Source organism: Hemicordylus capensis, chromosome 10 (genome assembly GCF_027244095.1).
Source record: "Hemicordylus capensis ecotype Gifberg chromosome 10, rHemCap1.1.pri, whole genome shotgun sequence".
NCBI classification, from domain to species: domain Eukaryota; kingdom Metazoa; phylum Chordata; class Lepidosauria; order Squamata; family Cordylidae; genus Hemicordylus; species Hemicordylus capensis.
In genome coordinates, this window is record NC_069666.1 from 21,516,211 (window position 1) to 21,536,643 (window position 20,433).

The following is a 20,433-nucleotide window of genomic DNA, read 5'->3' on the forward strand; positions in this document are numbered from 1 at the left end:
CACTAGAGGATACTCAAGATACTAGACTGGAATAAAATGGAAGCCTTCCTTGCACCTTCACAGTCTGATTGGTCCCCCTTTGCCTGAAGAGGAACACAGGAAGCTGGCTGACATACTGAGCCAGACCATCAGTACATCTAGTCTAGGACTGTCACTCTGACCGGCAGAGGCTCACCAGGGTCTCAGGCCGAGAGAGGTCTTTCCCAGTGCTCCCCACAATGTAGTTTTCAAGCAGAGATGCTAGATATGCCTGTGGCTATCTGCAGGCAAAGATAGTTCCTTCCTATCAGTCTTTCTTGCACTTTGCCCACATAGCCACAGCCTGATATCCTGTTTCCATTTCCAGATCATGCCCCTCATGCATGGCTTCTTAACTGTGAGTTTCTTTTGCTTTGATTTCTGTTGCTTTGATGAGCTGGAGAGCTCCTGATTTCAGCCAGCCTTCCCTCAAGCGTCTGTCTCTCAGTGGCTGCCCTGGTTTGATTACTGTTTATGATTTTAGAGACTGCCTTATATTGGGTTTTTTAAATATGTATATTTGTTAAAGGTATATTACAAGACATATTTATAATCTGGGAGATTAGAAGACAAATATATGCCAAGGACAAATATATGCTAGAAGGACCAAACTGAACTACTGAGATCCACATTCACTCCCAGAAGAGTTCAGGTGTGCAAAAAAGTTACACGGGGGAGTAGAGAAGCTGCATTTGCTCCAACAGAAGCGCCCCGTTCAGGCAGCTTCATGGACAGTGATAAAGATGAAAATGAAGACGACAGAACTGGATTTTCAGTGTAATAAAACTACTTTATTTACACAGTAACATGTATGCCACAGAATACACAGCAAAGTACCACAGCAAACCAGAGTGTAATCGCCCTCGGATCACCAAGGAAGGCTAGGAGTTATATCTATAAAAATGTGTAAATATAGATATGAAGCACCAGATCTAGCAATGCAATGAACTCCAAATACAAAGCTTACCCAGGAGAATGGAGTCTCACAAAGAAAACGATTAATTCCCACCTTCAGGCATTTGAAAAGCAATACCAAATAAAATGGCATCTGTGTAGGGACTTGCAACTTTAAAAAAGGTTTGCCCTCTTAAAAACACAGGGATCCTTTCCTCACACTTAAAACACTCAGCATAATTAAAATCTGAAAGAAAAATCCCCCAGGGCGACAGCTATAAAACTTTCTAAGCCTGACAAAGTTTGTGTTAAAGAATTGTGTATTTGAAATGGCATTTCAGAAAGAGATTACATCTGCTTTATGAATTTTTAAAATTCAAACAAATAGTATATATATTATATAAGCTGTATATAATATACATACAGAGCATAAAAAGGGAAGGGGCACGTGGTTTATGTTTTGCAGCTCAGGGAAACACGTGTATAAAAATAGGAGCGTACAGACATTTCTTCCCTATTAAAATATTTCAATCTTTTTAAAACTTCTGCTCTGGATTAGGAGGATGATCAAGGAGTTGGAAGCCAATATCAACGAGGGAAAGGGAAAAGCTCAGGTACAGGCGAGCTGGCAGTTTGATCGAGCTGCCATCTGTTTGCCCTCACTTCTGGACTAAATTGTTTGCCTCAGAGCCAAGGGCCTTCCAACCACAAGTTGGACCGCGCAGCACACACTTTCTGGGGCAAGTTTCCGTGGGTGTTTTACGAATGTTCAGTGAGTCTCCAAAGCAGAAGGGCTGCAGTTCTGTGCAGCTGGGCATACGCAAAACAGCTGACATCAGTGGGCTTAGAAGCACCCCTAAGAACTTGGCTGCCCCCTGCGCCTCCACTCACTTTGCATTGTGGGTTAAAAAACGATTTAAACAATCCTCTAAACAGATATTCAGTTAGGATACTCTAAAGACAGCGGAGTAGAGGCAGCATTCCCTGGCACACAGCTGCAGTAATAATCACATAGTAAATATTCGGCAACGTTTCTCTGGTGATGTTATTTTGATGTTGTACATAATAATCAGCAAAATGCTTCTCGTCATGACGGGCAGGGTATGTAGCTGAGCGAGTGCTCCTACGCTGCAAGGACTCCTGTGGGGGTGCCATGCCCTCCACCCACAGGCAGGAGTGCACCTAGGTAATTTTGGAGCCTGGATCTAAAGGCCTTTAGAAGTCCCCCACCCCCTATACAGAGAGTATTTTAAACACATTTTTAGCCACACCACCTGGAACAGACAAAAAGGATTTGGAGGCCCTGGACTTCGGCCCCAAGTCCAGGGGTAAGAGCGCCTCTGCCCACAGGCTCCCTATTATGGAGAGTTGGGCCAGTTTGGCCTCCACTGCCACACTGTACCCCAATACAGTACGTGACGTCCGCCCATGGAAGTAAATGAGAACCATTTGTTTATATGGGAGAAAGGAAGGCGGTGTACTCGTGGACGAGGGGATGGCTAAACTGGAAGGGGGTGGCAAAACAGAGTCCACCTCTCTGATGACCCCAGCTAAGGGATCTGTAGTTCTGAGAATGGCTCTGGAAACTCAGCAGATCGGATTAGAGGATTGCAGGATGCCAAGGAATCCTGGGGAGGAAGCCATGGCTCCCTACACTCAGAAGGCGCCCGTTTTGATTTCCGACGTCTCCAGGTAGGGCTGGGAATGACCTCTGTCTGAAACCGCCATAGAGTCACTGCCCAGTCAGTGTAGAGAGTGCTGAGCTAGCTGGAGCCAGTGGTCTGAGCTGCAGGCAGCTTCATAGGTCTATTGAGGGTCAACCGGCCTAACCCGATCCTGGGTTGTTTCTTGGTCATGATGAGATGTTGGGAAATGACCTATATCTAAAGTGAGTATTTTATAAGTGTCTTTCTGGATCAGGGTTATATCAGTACCCCGCTTGGAGTTATCCATTTTACTAAATGACCTCTCCTAGCTGGGTCACTGCTCGATTCCTACTTTGGATGGTCCAGGATTTCAGTAATCTTCGCAGAAGCAGCACCATCAGCCTCAGATCACTTTACAACTAATAAAGTCAGAGGCAGGATATAATTGCCATTTACTACCCTGTGAGAAACAGCATGTTTAAGTCTTTATCAACATAAGGGGTGAAGAATTCAATTGTGTTTTAAATGAGCTCTGTCCCAAAGGCAAAATTCACCTCAACTGCATTGGATAGGTGACCAGCTGTTATCTGAGAACAAAGAAGCTTTAATGCATTAACAGGGGTTCTCAAACTTGAGTCTCCAGATATTGCTGTCTTACAAACTCCCACCATTACCCCCAGGTTTGCAAAACGAGAGCTGGAGTTCGAAGCAAGCTTGAACGACTTAACTATTTTGCTCCTGATTTTGCTCGATGATAAGCATCTCGTTTCTCCACAACCAACATTCAAGAAACGAGTTTCAAAATTCAAGAAGTGAATTTGGGGTAGTACTACCACTGTGAAGAACAAACAGGGAGAATACTGAATAAGCTGGTTACTATTTGTAAAACTGACTTCACAGCTGGGCCATGAAGATTGCCCATTTCCTTAACGTTCTGGCTTGCTATGTATTCTAGGTTTTATATCAGTGCACAGTTTGGGCTAACACTGCTTGCATGAGGTCCTTATGTAGAATTTGTCTTGTCCATCAGTGGAGTCTGAAAAAGATTTTCAGAGCAATGGGCCTTTCAAATTCTACACTGACAAGATAGTACTTACTTCATTTCCTGCTTCTTATGCTATCAAAGTTGCAGATTTTGAATCTAGCAGATGTTTTCCTACCATTTGGTTTTTATTTTGACTATCCAATAATATCAAGAGTGCCCATGGATCAAAGCCGCGACATATTGTTCTATCTACATGGGAAATGCATACTTTTCTCAGCTTCATCACTTTGTTCTTTAGACGCCAGGGAAAGACTTTTTGGTTCACTCAGGCCTTTTACATTTTGATTTCCAAATGTGATTTTCAAAACTGACATTTTAAAAGTTTTAAAATTGTTTTGTATTGCATTATTTGAATTTATTTATTTATGGTGTATTGTGATTTCATGCATTATGCGTTTTTGATGTTTTCGTGCTGTGTTATGAGCCACCCAGAGAACAATTAGTTATGGGGTGGCTAACAAATAAAGATTATTATTATTAGTGGCATTTTTTTTTAAATGTGGGCAATATTGAGCAAGCTGCCAGCCAGCAGAAAGTGATTCCCACTGAGGAATCTTCCCACAACAGCTTCAGCTGCATGAAAAGGCACCATTCGTGCCATTTTTCATTGACCCAGATTGTCTCCCCAGAAAAAGATTTATGACCCCAAAAGCTCCAAGAAGGACACATTCAAATTCTTTTAACACAACTGAATTTCCCAGAGCTTTTTGTTTGCAGTTCAGAAACGTATAGGTTCTGTGCTAAAATAAATCTAATGGCAGTTTTCTGGAAAATATATATTTACAATCAGTAAATATATATATATTTATATATATAGAAAAATATATATTTACAATCAGTATGGCTATTTGAGAATCACAGTCCTTTGGACTGTAGTGAGCTCAAATAAAAATGCTGAATTATTTAAAATGCAAACCTTGTGGATGTGTGTTTGGGTACTTCCATTCGTATTGTTTGCGGCTGCCAATTATGAGGGCCACAAGGATTTGTGTTTTATTTACAAATTATGGGATAACATAATCTTTTCCCAAGTTTCTTGCTCTGGTATCTCAATTAACACTGAAGGCCCCCAACAATGTCAAGAGATTTGTCTAAAATGGAAGCTTTGGCCATCACACACACACACACACACACACACACACGCACGCACGCACGCACGCCAATTGCATTGCCATCCTTCATAACCAAAGACTGCCCAGTTCTATGTAGTGAGAGTATAGCCATGCTAACATCGGTTCAAATTGCTATCAAAATACAAATATGAAACCGGAGAGATAAGAGGCCATCTACAAAGTTCTGGGATCTGCTGCAAAAGATACACATGGTTGCAAAACATTCAATCGTCTACTTTGCATGTCAACATGAAAGTGACACAAAGCAGCACGTGACTTTATACACAGAAATCTGCCAGATGGCTTAAAGGAATGTGCCTGCCGTAGCAGTCAGTAGTCCATCCATATGCTGCTAGTGGAGCATGCTGGTTAAAAGAGAATCTAAGTGCACGTAGATATCCATTCAAAGCATACACAGAAGTAGAAGCAGCAGGGCCCTCTACCCAGTGTCAAGGGCAGGTGGCTGGCTGGCAGAACCTGAATGAAGCTGGGCTGCACATCATGCTTGTGCAAGTCTCTGTCAAGGATCCAGAGCACTGCTATCCAATGCCTCTTTTCAGGGGGGCTATGTAGACCCTGACCGTCCCTCACATTCGCGACTCTGTGTGCCAGTACAGCTGCCCACACGCAAGCAACTCTGCCATTCTGCTGGAAACCACACATTCACAATATCCTTTTCTGATCCTTCTCCGAAAACCAAGGGACACTGAAAAAGGAAGAGGAAACATGCGGAGAGGCCACCACACAGAGGTGCGGCAAGGTTGGAGGAGGCTCAGGGGCAAAAAGGTGGAGACGGGCCCCTAACTCCTGCCCAACATCCCTGCCTTCTTTTTCAGAGAGGAGAGTGCGAAGAGGGAGCTGTCACTCAGATGGCATCTGTCCCTCCTTGTTCAATTATAGCTACGCCCCTGCCAATACATATCCTGCGTACCACTTACACAGTGGCTGAAGGTTCCCCCGAACCACAGTGAGGTGGGATCAGTGAGAAATCGGCCCCCTGCTCCAAGGGTCCTTTGCTGACTTCTGACCTGCAGGACTGGTTTGCATTTCTGGTTCAAATGTTCAGAGTGGCTATTTGTCTCCAAGGCTGAAGTAAACAGATTAGTCACAGCTTAACAATAAAAAGGCAAGAAACACCATTCAGCGAAACAGCACACGTAACTTTGTGCATCTATGTGCCATGAAAGGAAAGTGGGCAGAACTCGCATATGGTTAAGTCAGTTATGCAACGTAAACACTAACACAGCTTTTCATATAATACATCCAAAAATTGCACATAGATCCATAGGAGGAGGAAGAGGAGGCGCATAGGATCCACATGAGAGCTGTCCACAGTCCAACCACCATCACCAACTGTGGGAATAAAACATGAGGATGCAACTCCATCAGTTAAAAAAGGGGTAGGCAAGCTCTGGGCTGTTGTTGAACTACAACTCCCATCATCCCCAGCCACCATGTAAGCTTGCCTACTACCCCAGGTTCAGAGCTACTCAAAAGAGCCGAAGAGATACTGAGCAAAGAGATCTGGTGTAAAAGGGCTGTGATGCCTCCTCCACAGGACAAGGCCACTATGTCAGGGAAGGAAGCCAGCAAGAGGGTCCACGGGCCAAACACTCCTTCGGGCAGTTGGAGCGGTTTGTTTCAGGTCCTCTTAGTAAGCAGCGACTCCTCTGGAGTCAACAGAATGATGTCAATAGAGGGTATTGGCAGTGACGGCTAAATATTTCCAAACACTGGTTACTGATAGCAACTGGGAAACCAAATATCACAGTGGGGGAAACTAAACAGGACCGGATGAGCTGTGGCTGCCAGACCCAACGGCTCTTGCAGTAATTGCACAGCATATTCCGCTCCCTTGCTTTCCTGCCCCCAAGAGGCCCACATCTGCAGCAGAACCATCGCTATCCACGGAGCTCATTTGTTACACACAGATGAGCTCTGAGCAACTTTTTCACGTGCCAGCTTCCATCTTGATTTGCACAACGACATACTTGGCTGGGCAAGCCAGCATGAAATGCATAGCAGGCCGCCATTTTCACCCTTGTGTTAGGATATACGGCAGCTGCAGAGGAGCAGAACAACTACTGCTTTTAATATGCATTTGCCTTCAGCCAGGGGTTCTCAAACTTAGGTCCCCAAATACTGTTAGACTACAACCCATATCATGTGCTGTCACGATGGCCAAAGACATTGGTTTGAGAACCCCTGGCTTAATGCTCTTAGACTGCTCTTAGTTAACACCGTTACAACAGTCCAACCAAAACCCCTAACAGAACTACTGCATCAGCATGTGAAATACATATCAGCCTCGTTGTTCTTGTTGGTTGTATTTGATGGCCATTGGCTTTGATGGTCAGAATTCTGGGAGAAAAGGGAAAACGGTAGGAACAAACAATATGTTGCAAGGGCAAATGTGCATCTGGAACTCCGTGGAGGGAACCAACTTAGGCAGCAAAAATGGGCAGCTGGGACATGGTGAAGCACTCTTTCCCCCAGTCATAACTGCAGCCATCCTGCATTAATAATAATAATAATAATAAATAAATAAATGTTGGGGCTCTGCATGTAGCTTGCCTGTCAGTAACAGTAAAAGAAAAAGGGCGACTGGTTCATAAAGCAGCTGGTTATAACTCACTGGCAGCCAAGCAGGCCGACTCATTGGGAAGGGACAATCAGAGCCGAACTGCCTTTGGAGGAAACGTGTGACTAGGACGCGGCCACTCTTGGGGCTGGGGCTGGCACGGAGAGAGTATTTCATGAAGAACGGGTCAGAGGCTTCGTCTTGTGAAAAGTGGCTTACTTTTGGGTCGCTCGTTAATGACTGATTTTGTTCTCATTTGTTCGTGGTCATTACGGGATACTGCTGCCATTTGCAGGACATACTCCACACTGATGTGCAGGCATACCCCCTAAACAGCATTCTGCAGACCTAGTGGTTTCCTTATTACATTTCCACACTTCCTTGTTTAATCACACCACCAGCTAGAGCAGACAATGGGCCTCGGGCCAGTATCAATTCTCCCTTACAACTCTGACAAGAAACAGACTTTCCTACCAAGATCTGTTTGCTCAGTGTTGGTGACCTCGAGGCCCAAGTTAGAATTTTAAAACTTGAATACCACAAGAGCCTCGGGCCGGAGACTGAACGGGTGCGTCCGAGTGAAAGCTGCAGCTCCTACACGCTAGTGTCGCCGCATGATTTTCACTATGCGGCTGAGCGAGTCTGTAGTGGCAAAAGCCAGATACTGGCAACAAAGCCAGTCTTCAAGGCTGACTTCACATTCCCCGTCCAAAGACTTTTCAGCAAACTTGATCATCAGCAGCGTCCGTTTGATGTCCAGCCAGTTCTGGAGTACAGTGTCTCTTTGTGCTGGCCTGGCAGAGGCACTGAGAGTTTGAAACACATCCTCCCGGGGCCCCCAAAGCAAACACTGAAGGACTCCCTTGGCCTCAGATATAAGGATCCTCTCAGATGGGTTAGGGTTCAGCAGGCAGTTCGCAAGCTGCTGGAGCCCCAGGGAATAAAGGGAATGACAAGGGATCTTGGGAAGATCAGCACAGGTGTACTCTCTCTCCTTCAGCTCCGGGCTTTCATCAAAGGGGTTGGGCAGGTGCAGCATTTCATAGATGAGGATGCCAGTCTGGAACTCGTCACATTTCTTATACTGTGTGGCTGTGATGATCTCTGGGGCGAGGCGAGATTGGTCCCTTAGAACGTCCAGATCCACCATGTGGCTCTTTTGCTTGGCTTGAGAAAAGTTGCTCACTATCAGCCTGGCAGGGCAAGCCACGCTGGGGTTGGGCCCCACAGGCTCAGAGTTCAGAAGGCTTCCCCCTAGTCTGTAGTCCACTAGTAGAAGGTTCTCCAAACGCAGGTCACAATGTGTAATGTGATAGGGCTTCAGGTGCTCAAGGCCAGAACACAGCTGTAAGAGCAGGAGGCACACCTGCCTTTCATACAAGTCTGGGCTGCTGGCATGGCGGTCTGCAGAGTCTCTGACAAAATCGGCCACTGTTAGGTAGGGAACCTCTCGGGTGATGACGACGACTCGGCTGCGCTGCTTGCTGATGGTTCCTTGCAGGCTCGAACTGTTTTTTCGTGGAAGTTCCACAGGGGCAGGGCTCTCTTTGTTCTTCTGCTCCTCTTCTTCCTGCTCCTCCTCCTCCTCCTCTTCTTCTTCAGGCGAGTTGGGATCCTCCCACGGAAGGAGCCGAACGGGCACATCGGCTAAGAAATGGCCACAGTCTTGCTGTATGTTAAAATTAATGGCCAAACTTTGGCGGATGGCCAAACTGTGGTAATACTGTTGGGATTCCTTAGCTTTGCTCTTACAAATCTGAAGGAAACAAAGAAAACAAGACAAAGTTCAGTTTTAAATGAGGCAACAGAAAGCTGTTCATGTGCACTGAATTGCCATCTGCAGCTTCCAGATATTGAGAGGAAGGGAACAGGAGTCTCGAAGAGCTCCAGTCTACATTTCATAAAATATTCACTTTTAACCACTTTTTAACCACTTTTAACCACAGTTAGGAATATTATGACTTCCCTCCTCCATTTTATTTTATTTTATGAGTTTTATATTTGATAGCATCAGTTGCAGGGGATCTAGGACAGATTTCAGAAGTCAAAACTAAAGGACTTGATGTTTTAACTTCAACATTTTTACAATAAAAAAACTAAAGTGTGCCTATGTAGTTTCATGATTATCTTTTCTGTAATATGATGTGTATACTACCTAGCTCTTAGGTAGGTGCTCTTATACTAAAAAGAGCACATAGAAATTCTACAAAGATACAAAATCAAAATTAGTTCAATGGGATTATTTGTGGTTAGAATATTATTAATACACAAGTGTTTGAATGCAAAAAGGTGCCAAGAGAAGCACTTTTTATTTCTTAAAGCCCAGCACCCAAGATTTTGCAGATTGATCAGGTCACCCCAAAATATGGCTCTTTTTATTGTTTGAACTAATTTTGAGAAGAAAGCATCAGTGGACTGTAAAGCTACTCAGTCCACTAAAAACTATTCTTTCTACTTTAAAAAAATTCAGCCATGAAAAAGCAATTGAGATACAGGATATCTGAGGAAGCCGGAGTCAAGGAAAATAAAAGTGGAACCAAGCCAACTAGGAAGTCCGGAATGGTCCATCTACTCTTTGAAGGTCAGGTTTCCAGATTCATTTTCACAATTTGACGAGGATCTCACTAGTTAGTCAATAGTGAGCAATAAACGGGATCTTAAATTGTGCCCTGCTTTTAACTTGAAAAATCTTCTCTTACTATGGGAAACAGGTTTTGCATAAATAAGCACAATAAATACCAACAAGAGCAGCAGTGTGAATTTATATTCTGTCATTTCTGGTAGATTGTATATAGATTAAGGATCAACATGATCTATGCAACCAAACTTAGACATCACGCCAAGTAATTTGAGATGCTTCACAGGGGAGTTTTCTCTATACTTAATGCAAGAACTGCTGCATTTTCATAGCCCCAGAAGAGTTCTAAAAAAAGCAGCAGACACATTATTTTGGAAGACTATATGCAAGTGTAGTCATGGGATTAAGAAGAAGCTAGAAGGATCAGCAGTATATCATCACAGAAGCCCTCTTCAAATGTTCCAAGTGTGCAAATTGAACGTGTGTGGGGAGGAGAGTGGGATCGTCTTTATGGTGTGCAAATTATGTGCACACTCTCTGTAATTTGGTTCGGAATCCCGCAAAACACAGGAGCCCTGATAGTGTGGGGCCTGCCACTGCAACGGTACTCCCCTCATGCAGGATGAAGGCAGCTAGAAGTTGAGGCTGTGGCCAGAAGTGCTTTTTATCAGCTTCAGCTTATACGCCAGATACGTCCATTCTTGGAGACTAGTGACCTTAAAACGGTGGTACATATGCTGGTAATCTCTGGGCTTGACTACTGTAATACACTCTATGTGGGTCTGCCTTTGTACATAGTTCGGAAACTACAATTGGTACAGAATGCGGCAGCGATTCTAAAAGAACTGCACTGGCTGCCGATAGGTTTCTGAACGAAATACAAACTGCTAGTTATTACCTATAAGGACCTTAATGGCTTAGGTCCAGGGTATTTAAGAGAGCGCCTTCTCTGTCATGAACCATGTCGCCTATTAAGATCATCTGGAGAGGTCCGATTACGGGTGCTGTAGACTCGTTTGGTGGCAACTCGGGACTGGGCCTTTTCTGTGGCTGACCCAGGGCTTTGGAATGTGCTCCCTGCTGAAATAAGAGCATCTCCTTCTCTGTTTGCTTTTAGGAGGACCCTGAAGACATACTTGTTTTCCCAGGACTTCAACTGATATTCGATTTTTAAGTTTTAATGTGTTTTTAATGTGTTTTTATCTGATTTATCTTTTCATGAATTTTAAATGTGTTATATTTTAATTCTGTACACTGCCTAGAGGTTTTTATACTAGGTGGTAATAAATTCAATAAATTAATAAAATAATAATAATAATAATAATAATAATAATAATAATAATAATAATAATAATAATACTAGAGTCAAAGGAAGGCCATGCAATATTCTCAGAGGCGACCTCCCCAGCTATGAAGATCCCTTTTTGTAAAACCTGGCAAAAACATGAGCTTGACTATACTTTGGAAAAGCTGCAAATCCTGTTTAATTGGGATGGCCTTTGGTGGTCTGAACGGTTGATAAAAGCAATTCCAGCAGTGTGGATATTTATGTTAGCAGAACAACAAAGCAATAGCACAATGTCAGGTCAAGAAAAAGTGTGCAGACAGGATTTGTGGAATGTACGTTCTTCCAAGTACACGAGATCTGTTCACCATTACAAGATTTCATGCCACATTGCGGAAATTGTGCTTTTGTGTAAGGCAGCAAATAACACAGATGCTGTGACCACCTGTGAGGCTCAGTTGAACAAGTCTGCATCCGTTCCTAATCTCACTAATAACCCCTCCCGCAAAGAAATTCAAGCAAATACAGCAAACAGACTAAATCTGCATTTAAATACTTCTTTTTGACCCAAGTGAAGAGCCTGTACATTCTGCACATTTTTCCTTTTCTGTACTTTGCTTACAAGCTGGTCGTGGACCGTAATGCATTTGACTTATACGGTATCTACCCACTGTCCGAACACAAGCAAGGCCAATTCACACAACCATTTCCTCACCCATTGTGACTTTTAGTTATCATGTGTGAAAAATTGAGTCAACGAAGGGGTTATCAGAATGCTGGGGGCGACAACTGCAACATCCCGTATATACCCCATCTTTGGCATCCCACCCACCCCCAATCACTGGGGAATGCAGAGGGTAAGAATGAAGGGAATACAGAGACTCCTGATTCAGATCTAATGATGAACCACATTTATATTCAACTCCTCCTCCAAGGAGCTTAGAGTGCTGTATATAGGCCTATCACTGGCTCTCATGTATATTGGTTTGTAACTACAAAAACGTCTAAGTAAATAAGCTTCATCAAAAGAGTCTTTGTAAGAGGGCCCCTAATTTTGTCCATTTTGAGAAAGCAGTCGTCTTTTTTCAAGTTCCTCTAATTCTCTCCCAGTAATTTCCACATTGTTCCATGTACTCTTTTGCCTGGAGAAGAGGCTGGAGATGAGCTATAGGGCTCATCTTACCCCTTTACCTTGCCTAGCAAAACAGGAAAAGATTCTAGTGAGCTTTATTTTCCCCAAACTTGTGAACAGCTTTGTTATTGTACATAACGAGAACAAATGCATTTGCAACACACATACAAAAGTCATAAGCCACTGGCTGGAACACAACATTTGTGTGTTTTGACAGGACATCGATGTGTAATATTTAGGAATCATTCTAAAACAAATCCATGACTCCTTTTCATTTCCACAAAGTAATCATGATAAGTTAGAGAAAAATTGTACTATCAGTTTCTCAAGCAGATCAATTAAACTCTGTAAGAACAAGACTAAATGGGAGCCATGCCTCCAATTAGCTTAGCTGGGCTTCATGCCATAGAAATAAATCTATGCAGCTGCACCTGCTGAATACGTGGCCTGTGGTGTATAATTCTTAAATCTTCCTTGAACATTTTCACTATATGAGGCAGTCCCATGTTATGGATGCCAAGCAAATTTGGGTAATTTTTGAGCTCAGTAAATTGGGCATTTGGAATTTTTGTTTTCAGTACATTAAACATGATTTTATATATTATTAGATACACAATAAAATTGAGAGAATAAAATTAGCAGCAACCCAGATCCTTAGTGTAAGATTTTCTCCCTCAATTAAGTGTTAAAAAAACTTGTCCGATTATCTCCTAAGGCAAGACTTGGTTTAGAACCAAATCTTATGATAGAATTCTAAACACATTTGTGTAATGAAACTTAACTGTAGTTGAGAAAATTGCTTCTTTGGAGTGGTTGAAGCACTGCAACATTCTTTTGCATATGGCTGGTCTTGTGGTAGCAAGCATGACTTGTCCCCTTAGCTAAGCAGGGTTTACCCTGGTTGCATATGAATAGGAGACTTGATGTGTGAGCACTGTAAGAGATTCCCCTTCAGGGATGGAGACGCTCTGGGAAGAGCATCTAGGTTCCAAGTTCCCTCCCTGGCATCTCCAAGACAGGACAACAAGATTTTTCATGGAAAAAGAGCTGGTCTTGTGGTAGCAAGCATGACTTGTCCCCTTAAGCTAAGCAGGATCCGCCCTGGTTGCATACGAAAGGGAGACTAGAAGTGTGAGAGCTGTAAGATATTTCCCTTAGGGGGTGGAGCCGCTCTGGGAAGAGCATCTAGGCTCCAAGTTCCTTCCCTGGCATCTCCAAGATAGGGCTGAGAGAGATCCCTGCCTGCAACCTTGGAGAAGCTGCTGCCAGTCTGTGTAGACAATACTGAGCGAGATGAACCTATGGTCTTACTCAGTATATGGCAGCTTCGTATGGCACTGCAGAAGGCCTATTTCCTGTTTCCTATGTAGATCTGACCTGGCATCATAATGGGTGGCTGGGTGGGATGGGGTTAACAATATGGTCTGAACAGTCTCTGAACCAAGACTCAGATGGAGCCATTGCACTAGATCAAAACCTTGCAGTTTTTTGTTCTGGTATTTAATTTGTTATGCACATTTATATCCTGCCCTTCCAATTTTGAAGACAGCTAAAGGTGGCTTACAAGATTAAAAACAATGTAAGTACAATAGACCTTCGAGACTTCTGCATGATTCAGAACAATGCTCTTTGGTATGCTGGACATGTCATGGTGATGTCTGGAGACAGAGAAAGAGTCCCACAGACGCATATCCGCAAATTTTGAAAAGTTGACTGTAGGGAATCTGGCTTGCAATATCACCCAGAGGCAGACTGTACAGTTAGTTAAGGCCTCATTTCTAAATTTCTGGTCCTGACAAAGGCTCCAGATTCATCCACCTGGATACTGTCACCGTTTTGGATCCCTGTTATTTTGAATTTTGACTTGGGCTGGTACTAAAACCATAGTTATGGCTTTATTGGACAACGTTTATTTCGAAAGCAGGAAAATGGATGCTTTTAAAAAGCAAGGCCAAGGTCACCTCCATTAGTGATATCTACTACGTTATTTTTTAGGACAGCAATTTTCAGGCTGCAGCCCACTGGTCATGACCCAATAGCTGAAGACCAGTGGGCCTCATTGAATCCGTTGAGTAGATAGATATAGCAGCTTCCAAGGCACCTGTCACCTTTTTGGCAGGGTATACGCTTCCATTACCACAAGAATGATCAATAGCAGACCAATGTTTTGTAAATAGCGGGCATATAACACTTTGCATGGTTTTGCTATGACAACACCCAGAATACATCTGTTCTCTTTGCAGCAACAGAGTGTTAGTCTAAAACGCTTTTTCCTAACCTGCTAATTTTACATTAATGTTCAGGGAGTTTTTTTGCTTTTCAAATATGCCGATGATTTCAAGAGTACAATCTAAAGTCTGAAATACTGCAATCCAGCAAAAGCTGCCATCATGTGAATGTGCTGATAGTGTATTTGGGCTGTTAGACTGGATGGTATTGAATTACAGGAAAACCTAGGTATTTGCGGGGCTTCTGTTCCCCAACACTGCCATGGATAAGGAAACAATGATCACTGAAGGCAATGTAATTGTGGGGGTTTGGTTCCTGGAGACTGGGTAAATGTGGTAAGCACAGGCCAAAATGGGGTGTGTGTGCAAAAAATAAAGTGCCCTACCATGGTCTGTGGGCCTCCAGCAATGCCTGCCAAAATCCAATCCCCATCGCCGACTGCGAAACTCACGATTTTGGGACTTTTTAAAAAACAACAACAAAACGAGCCACAAAATGGCTCTGATGCACAAAATGATGGACGTAAATGATGTCTGCGGTCATTTCTGGCTGCCTCCGATCCATGGATACACGTATTTAACCCCTTTCTTTGCCAGTTTTGGTGCCAATTACCAAATATGGCAACCATGGATGCCGTATTCACGAGTAACGAGGTCCTCCAGTACTGGTGAAAGGACATTCCGCTTATCCTTACCATCAAGAGACTACAAACTGTAATTTTTTCATCTGTTTCTTACATTGTGATTATTGTACTCTATTTTCTAAAAAGTAAGTCACTGTGGGTAGGATCCAGAAGAAGCTAATCATGAGTAAGTCCCACTGAAATTAATGGGACTTAAGTTAGTCATGACTAACTTGTCTCATTTATTTCAATGGTGCTTAGTTATGACTGACTAGTCTGGATTCTACCCTTTGATTTTATTTTCTTAAGTATGCTAAAAAGACAGGGATTTTTTTTAAAAAAAAGTTTGAAGTGTAAAAAAACACACCGCTAGAGGCCCAACGTCAAATTACTTGCTTTAAAGAAATCCCTTTAGGTTTTGTTTACTCAACTGCATTTTTGAAGGGTCACTGGAGGTCATTTTCCCAGGACAACCATGGAGACATAGGGAATGTAATGCATAAAGAGGGGCTTACAGCATGATCCTAAACATTTCTGCTCCAGCAAATAAATGCTTAGAGCAAGAGGCACAGACATCTACATCAAAATATGACCTTAGGTTAATGTTGTAGCAAATGTTCAGGATCAGGATAGTAGTGTTAAGTGGACCAGCAATTGCAAGATGGCATATTTCTTCGTTAGTCAAACCAATTGGCTTACTTAGTGAGCCAATGGTAACCAAGAGCAATGCAAATCAAATAATGTTATTCTTGACTGGCGAAGTGCCTATTGCAGAAGTATTTTCCTACCTTCACGGCATAGTTGTTGAGTGGATCTTTTGCGTAGGAAGCTGGATAGTAGACAGCATCCCCTGCTTCACAACATGGCCTGTCGTTTGTTAATCTGAAGTCTGACCAGCTGTCTACTCCAAATCGAAGCTGGTCTTTTTGTCCAGCCATGAAAAGATCTTCACACTTGACAGATAACTTCTTCAGGGAATCAGTGTGAAGGCTTCGGATTTTGCTCACCACCTCCTCTCGGTTCTCAATCCCTCTGTAAAGTGCTTGTCTCTGTGGCTTCTGGACCACCTTGCCATGCTTGCCGAGGATGACAGGGCTCCCCGGCAGAGACTCCATGCTGTTGGAACATTTGTCCTTAATACTGATAGCAGTCAGGCTGGAAAAGCTATTTGCGGCAGAGGCCGTTGCCAGCCTTTTTTCTGGAGGCCTGTCCAAGGAGTCTCCTGACTCAGTGTCCACTACTTTGAGTTCTGAGCTGACTGAAGAACAGGCACTGCTTGCTTCCCAGTTGGTGTCAATGTCATAGGTGGGGTTAGCCATGATGCACAGGTTACTCTCAAGGGCCTGTTTCTGGAGTTCTTTTGGAAGTGGTTCTGTGTGAGCTCTCAGAATAGTTTTCTTTGGCAGCGGAGGAGGTGTTGGATGCAAGGTAGAAGCCATTTCTTGATCCATTGCCCCCCCAAACGCAATGGCATCATCCAAAGCCCCCTTGGTCTGCCGTGGTTGCTTGGGAGGTATCATAGCCGCTCTTGATTGACCTGCGTAATGACAAAAGAGGTCAGTGTATCTGTGCCTTTAAAATACTTCGGCACAGTGTAGAAGGCTGTTTTCACTGTTGAAAATTAAGAGGCATCAGCATCTCAGTTTAAGATCGACACTCTTTTTTAGTGTTAAGACCTATGCTAAAAAACTAAAGCAATTTAATTGTGACAGAGAATCTCAAGGTAACAGTTACATGTTAGGTACACTGTCTTTTAGGTACAGATTTTTTAAAAAATCTGTTTTTATAAAAACATAGTTTGAAATATGGGATATCGGATACAAGTGTTCTCTTCTAGTAGCACAATATTCACCCGAGTGTTGGACATTGCACAGTGCTATAGAGTAGAAGGGGGCTTATGACAGGTGTAATGATGTGATGAGGCAAGGTCTTAAAAAACCCCCACATACTTCTACTGCATAAATTTGTTTTGCTTCTACTTAAAAGGTAATGTGCTGAATTTGTGGAAATACTAATTATGGTTTATGGTCTAGAGTAGTTTCACCTCGCTCCAATCAGCTGGATTAAAACTCAAGAAATCTTTGTACCTGAGCAGTTTATGCACCAAGTTCTTATCCCTGAATACCCCTCTCATGCCTTATAGGTCAGCCCTTCCATTACGCAGCATTTGGCACACTGAGAAATAGCACCCTGCCCTCCCCCCGCCCCATTTTGTCTGGAAATCCTTCTGAAGGCAGAATGTTTGCTTTCTAAAATCATAGCTTATGACTGGTTTTTAAAACCAGTCTAGAGAAGGCACTTCTGAACAGAGTTTACCAAGCATAATGCCTTTCCTTTTTATTTCCTCTTCCGTCATATCATTAATTACTTCAAAACATTTTTGATTCATTTTAAAAATGTATACCCTGCTTCCCTGCCCCCTCAAAAGAACCTCAAAACAACTCCCAACAACAAAAAAACGTTTTAAAAAGACCCCTATCTTCTTGATTTTGCACTTGATCTTAATTACCCAGAGAGGTAAATAAATACTGTTAATCCTCCATATATCAGAACCCTATTCTTAGGGTTAACTTAGAAGTAACTTACATCTGTATAGAGGTAGGATTTTAGTAGAATACAAACAATATCTCTAAGGACAATGTCTTAAAACACAGAGTCATTTCTTTTCATTGAAACTGTACACAGTCAGTTCCAGATTGCCACTGCATATTTAGAATACTGTGTGTGCTTCAAATTACAATAAGGTTATTGTGGAGCTGCCGAAAAATGAAGCTAAATGGAATTGTGTAATTATGGAATTGATATGATATCATAGATGGAATTTAAAAAGGAATTAATCAGATTCATGGAGGTCAAGTCTACCCATGGTTACTACCAATGACAACAGTATTCAGAGGAAGCCCCTCTGTCTGCATAAAACAAAGCTAGAAAATATGTTCTGATTTTCAGTGGCTCAAGTACAGGATAAGTTGGTAACAGAAAAGCCACACACTGATTTTGTCTCAGTACTAAAAAGGGACCACACATCAATCAAGATACCCTGGAGAGTAAGCAAAGTATCATGGCACAAGTGCTCAAGTGGATGTGGATTACTTAGTGCAGACAAATGTGCAATTCTTCCAGTTTCAGAAATCTGTGGACTTTTAACATTTCGAGTCCTGTAATATACTGGAAATTCAACTGTTTACAAAATAATGTCTACTACCAATATATTCTCAAGCGTGTTGACTATTAATATTTGACATGTGATGGGACATATTTCATGATACTCTTTTTCACACCACTCTCTGAAAAACACCAGGCAGTTAAGCTACTATTCTTTATTATAGGTTTGGTAGGTGTTGGTTGTAGCTACCTCATGGCGCAGTGGGAAATGACTTGACTAGCAAGCTAGAGGTCGCCAGTTCGAATCTCCTCTGGTATATTTCCCAGACTATGGGAAACACCTATATTGGGCAGCAGCGGTACAGGAAGATGCTGAAAGGCATCATCTCATACTGCGTGGGAGGAGGCAATGGGAAACCCCTCCTGTATTCTACCAAAGACAACAATGGGGCTCTGTGGGCGCCAGGAGTGGACACCGACTCTACGGCACACTTTACCTTTAGGTGCTGGTTGTAGTGTTTTCCTTTGCAAACTTGTTCTTAAAGTAATTTACAAGATTATAGTACAACTACCTTTTAGGTCACTGCACACTGGGTAGAATGGTGGAGTTTTTGATTCGAAGGTGTTTTCTAGAGAAATTTAATTGAGAAGGCACATAGAAGATTTAATTTTAAAACATCCCATTTCAAACGTTTAGGCAAAGTGCAGGAAAAAAATGTTGACATACTAGTGTCAGTTCACAAGGGTCCTTCTGAAAAAGCAACAGGCAATATTTCTTCTCCTAAGACCTGAATGTGTTTAGAAGTTGTATGTGTGGTTCTGTAAGAATACTATTCCTATGGACATCCTTAAAGAAAAATTTCCACATCAATATGATAGCCCAGACAACAGACCATAAAGTAAGAAGAAACCATAATTGAGCTGTAGTTTATATTTCTGCGCTGATGCAAAGTCCTTACCTAAGTTACTATATGTAGCGCTGCAGGCGCTCATGTCAGAAGAATCAGACAATTCTTCCCTTTCGTCTTCCCCTTGTGGTATGTCTGGTGGGGATAGCGGCATAACGGATGCATTGCTGCCATTGTCCTGCTTTTCAAACACAGATCTTGGTATCCGAGGGGACATGTTTTCCACTGTTGCCTTATCAGGCACATGACTAAAACAAAAACAAGATACAGTTCAGCTAGGGCATTATGCTTTTTAGTCTGTCGCTGATAAAGAAATAGTACTACACAGAACTCCATCCATGCAAGAGCTCTACAGAACAGCAGCTTTAACTTTGATGAACTGCACCGTGGTCCATCAAAATGCTGTTTTTCATTTTGAATTTGTACAGAGTTCCTAGCAATTACACACACACACACACACACACACACACACACACACACACACACACACACTCATTTTCACTACCACCTTAATAGTAGACAGCATTTAACCATAAGTGTTGCCATCATTAACTAACCAGTGCAATTAAGGTATATTGTATATTGGTGAGGCAAGCATTCTAAGCTGTATAAGAACAACAGTGATAGTTAAGAAGCTTTGACAAAAAGATGGTATATAAATCCAATAAGCAAATAAAGGTGTTTCACTGTGCCCAGAAGGGATTTACTACGAAAAAAATACATACCACCATTGCCAGGAAAAATGTTTTAACACAGCTTCATGTTCCAGGAAAGAAAACTGGATTGAACACACGGGACCTTCAAAGATCTGCACTGAAGGATCTGCCTGACCCAAATGCATTAGACTAATTTTACAAAACAATAAGGCATTCCTTCCAAACAACAAAAGGCTGCAATCTTATTAAATATATCATAAATACCAACGGCTTCAAATGATTGTACAAAAGCAAAAACATTTTTTTGTATACTAAAAAATTAGTATACTTCTGTTGAATATGTATCTTTGAAGGCTATGCAGGTGATTTGGCACTTGCCTATGGGTAGGTAAATTTTTTATCATTAGAGGGTTGTCAAAATTGCAGCCTCAAAACAATGGATCAAACCACAAAATGCCATTCTGAAGCACTCCATACTTTAAGACGGAGCCAGCACCCTTCGATTGCACAAGATGAAAACCCACATGTGCACAGAGGGGGTGTAGCAAGGCCGGAATGGGCCGTGAGACAAAAAGTGAAGATGGGTCCCTGACCCCACCACCGCTGGAGAGGAAGGACAAAG

The 20,433-nt window shown here is 42.6% G+C and overlaps 1 protein-coding gene across 5 annotated transcripts in view; it reads right to left on the reverse strand.

The window, feature by feature from the left end:
* Window positions 1–787: 787 nt before the first annotated feature.
* PEAK1 (pseudopodium enriched atypical kinase 1) overlaps window positions 788–20,433 on the reverse strand; it is a 100,392-nt gene continuing 80,746 nt past the window's right edge. For 4 of the 5 annotated variants that reach the window (XM_053273129.1, XM_053273133.1, XM_053273130.1 and 1 more), the window contains 3 exons: window positions 19,207–19,403; window positions 15,931–16,679; window positions 788–9,052 (listed from right to left, as the gene is read on the reverse strand). In XM_053273129.1, the coding sequence (XP_053129104.1) occupies window positions 7,898–9,052; window positions 15,931–16,679; window positions 19,207–19,403 (2,101 nt within the window). In that variant the 3' untranslated portion in view covers window positions 788–7,897. Of the gene's footprint in view, window positions 9,053–15,930; window positions 16,680–19,206; window positions 19,404–20,433 lie in introns of those variants that run through there. The other variant, XM_053273132.1, reaches the window with a different exon arrangement.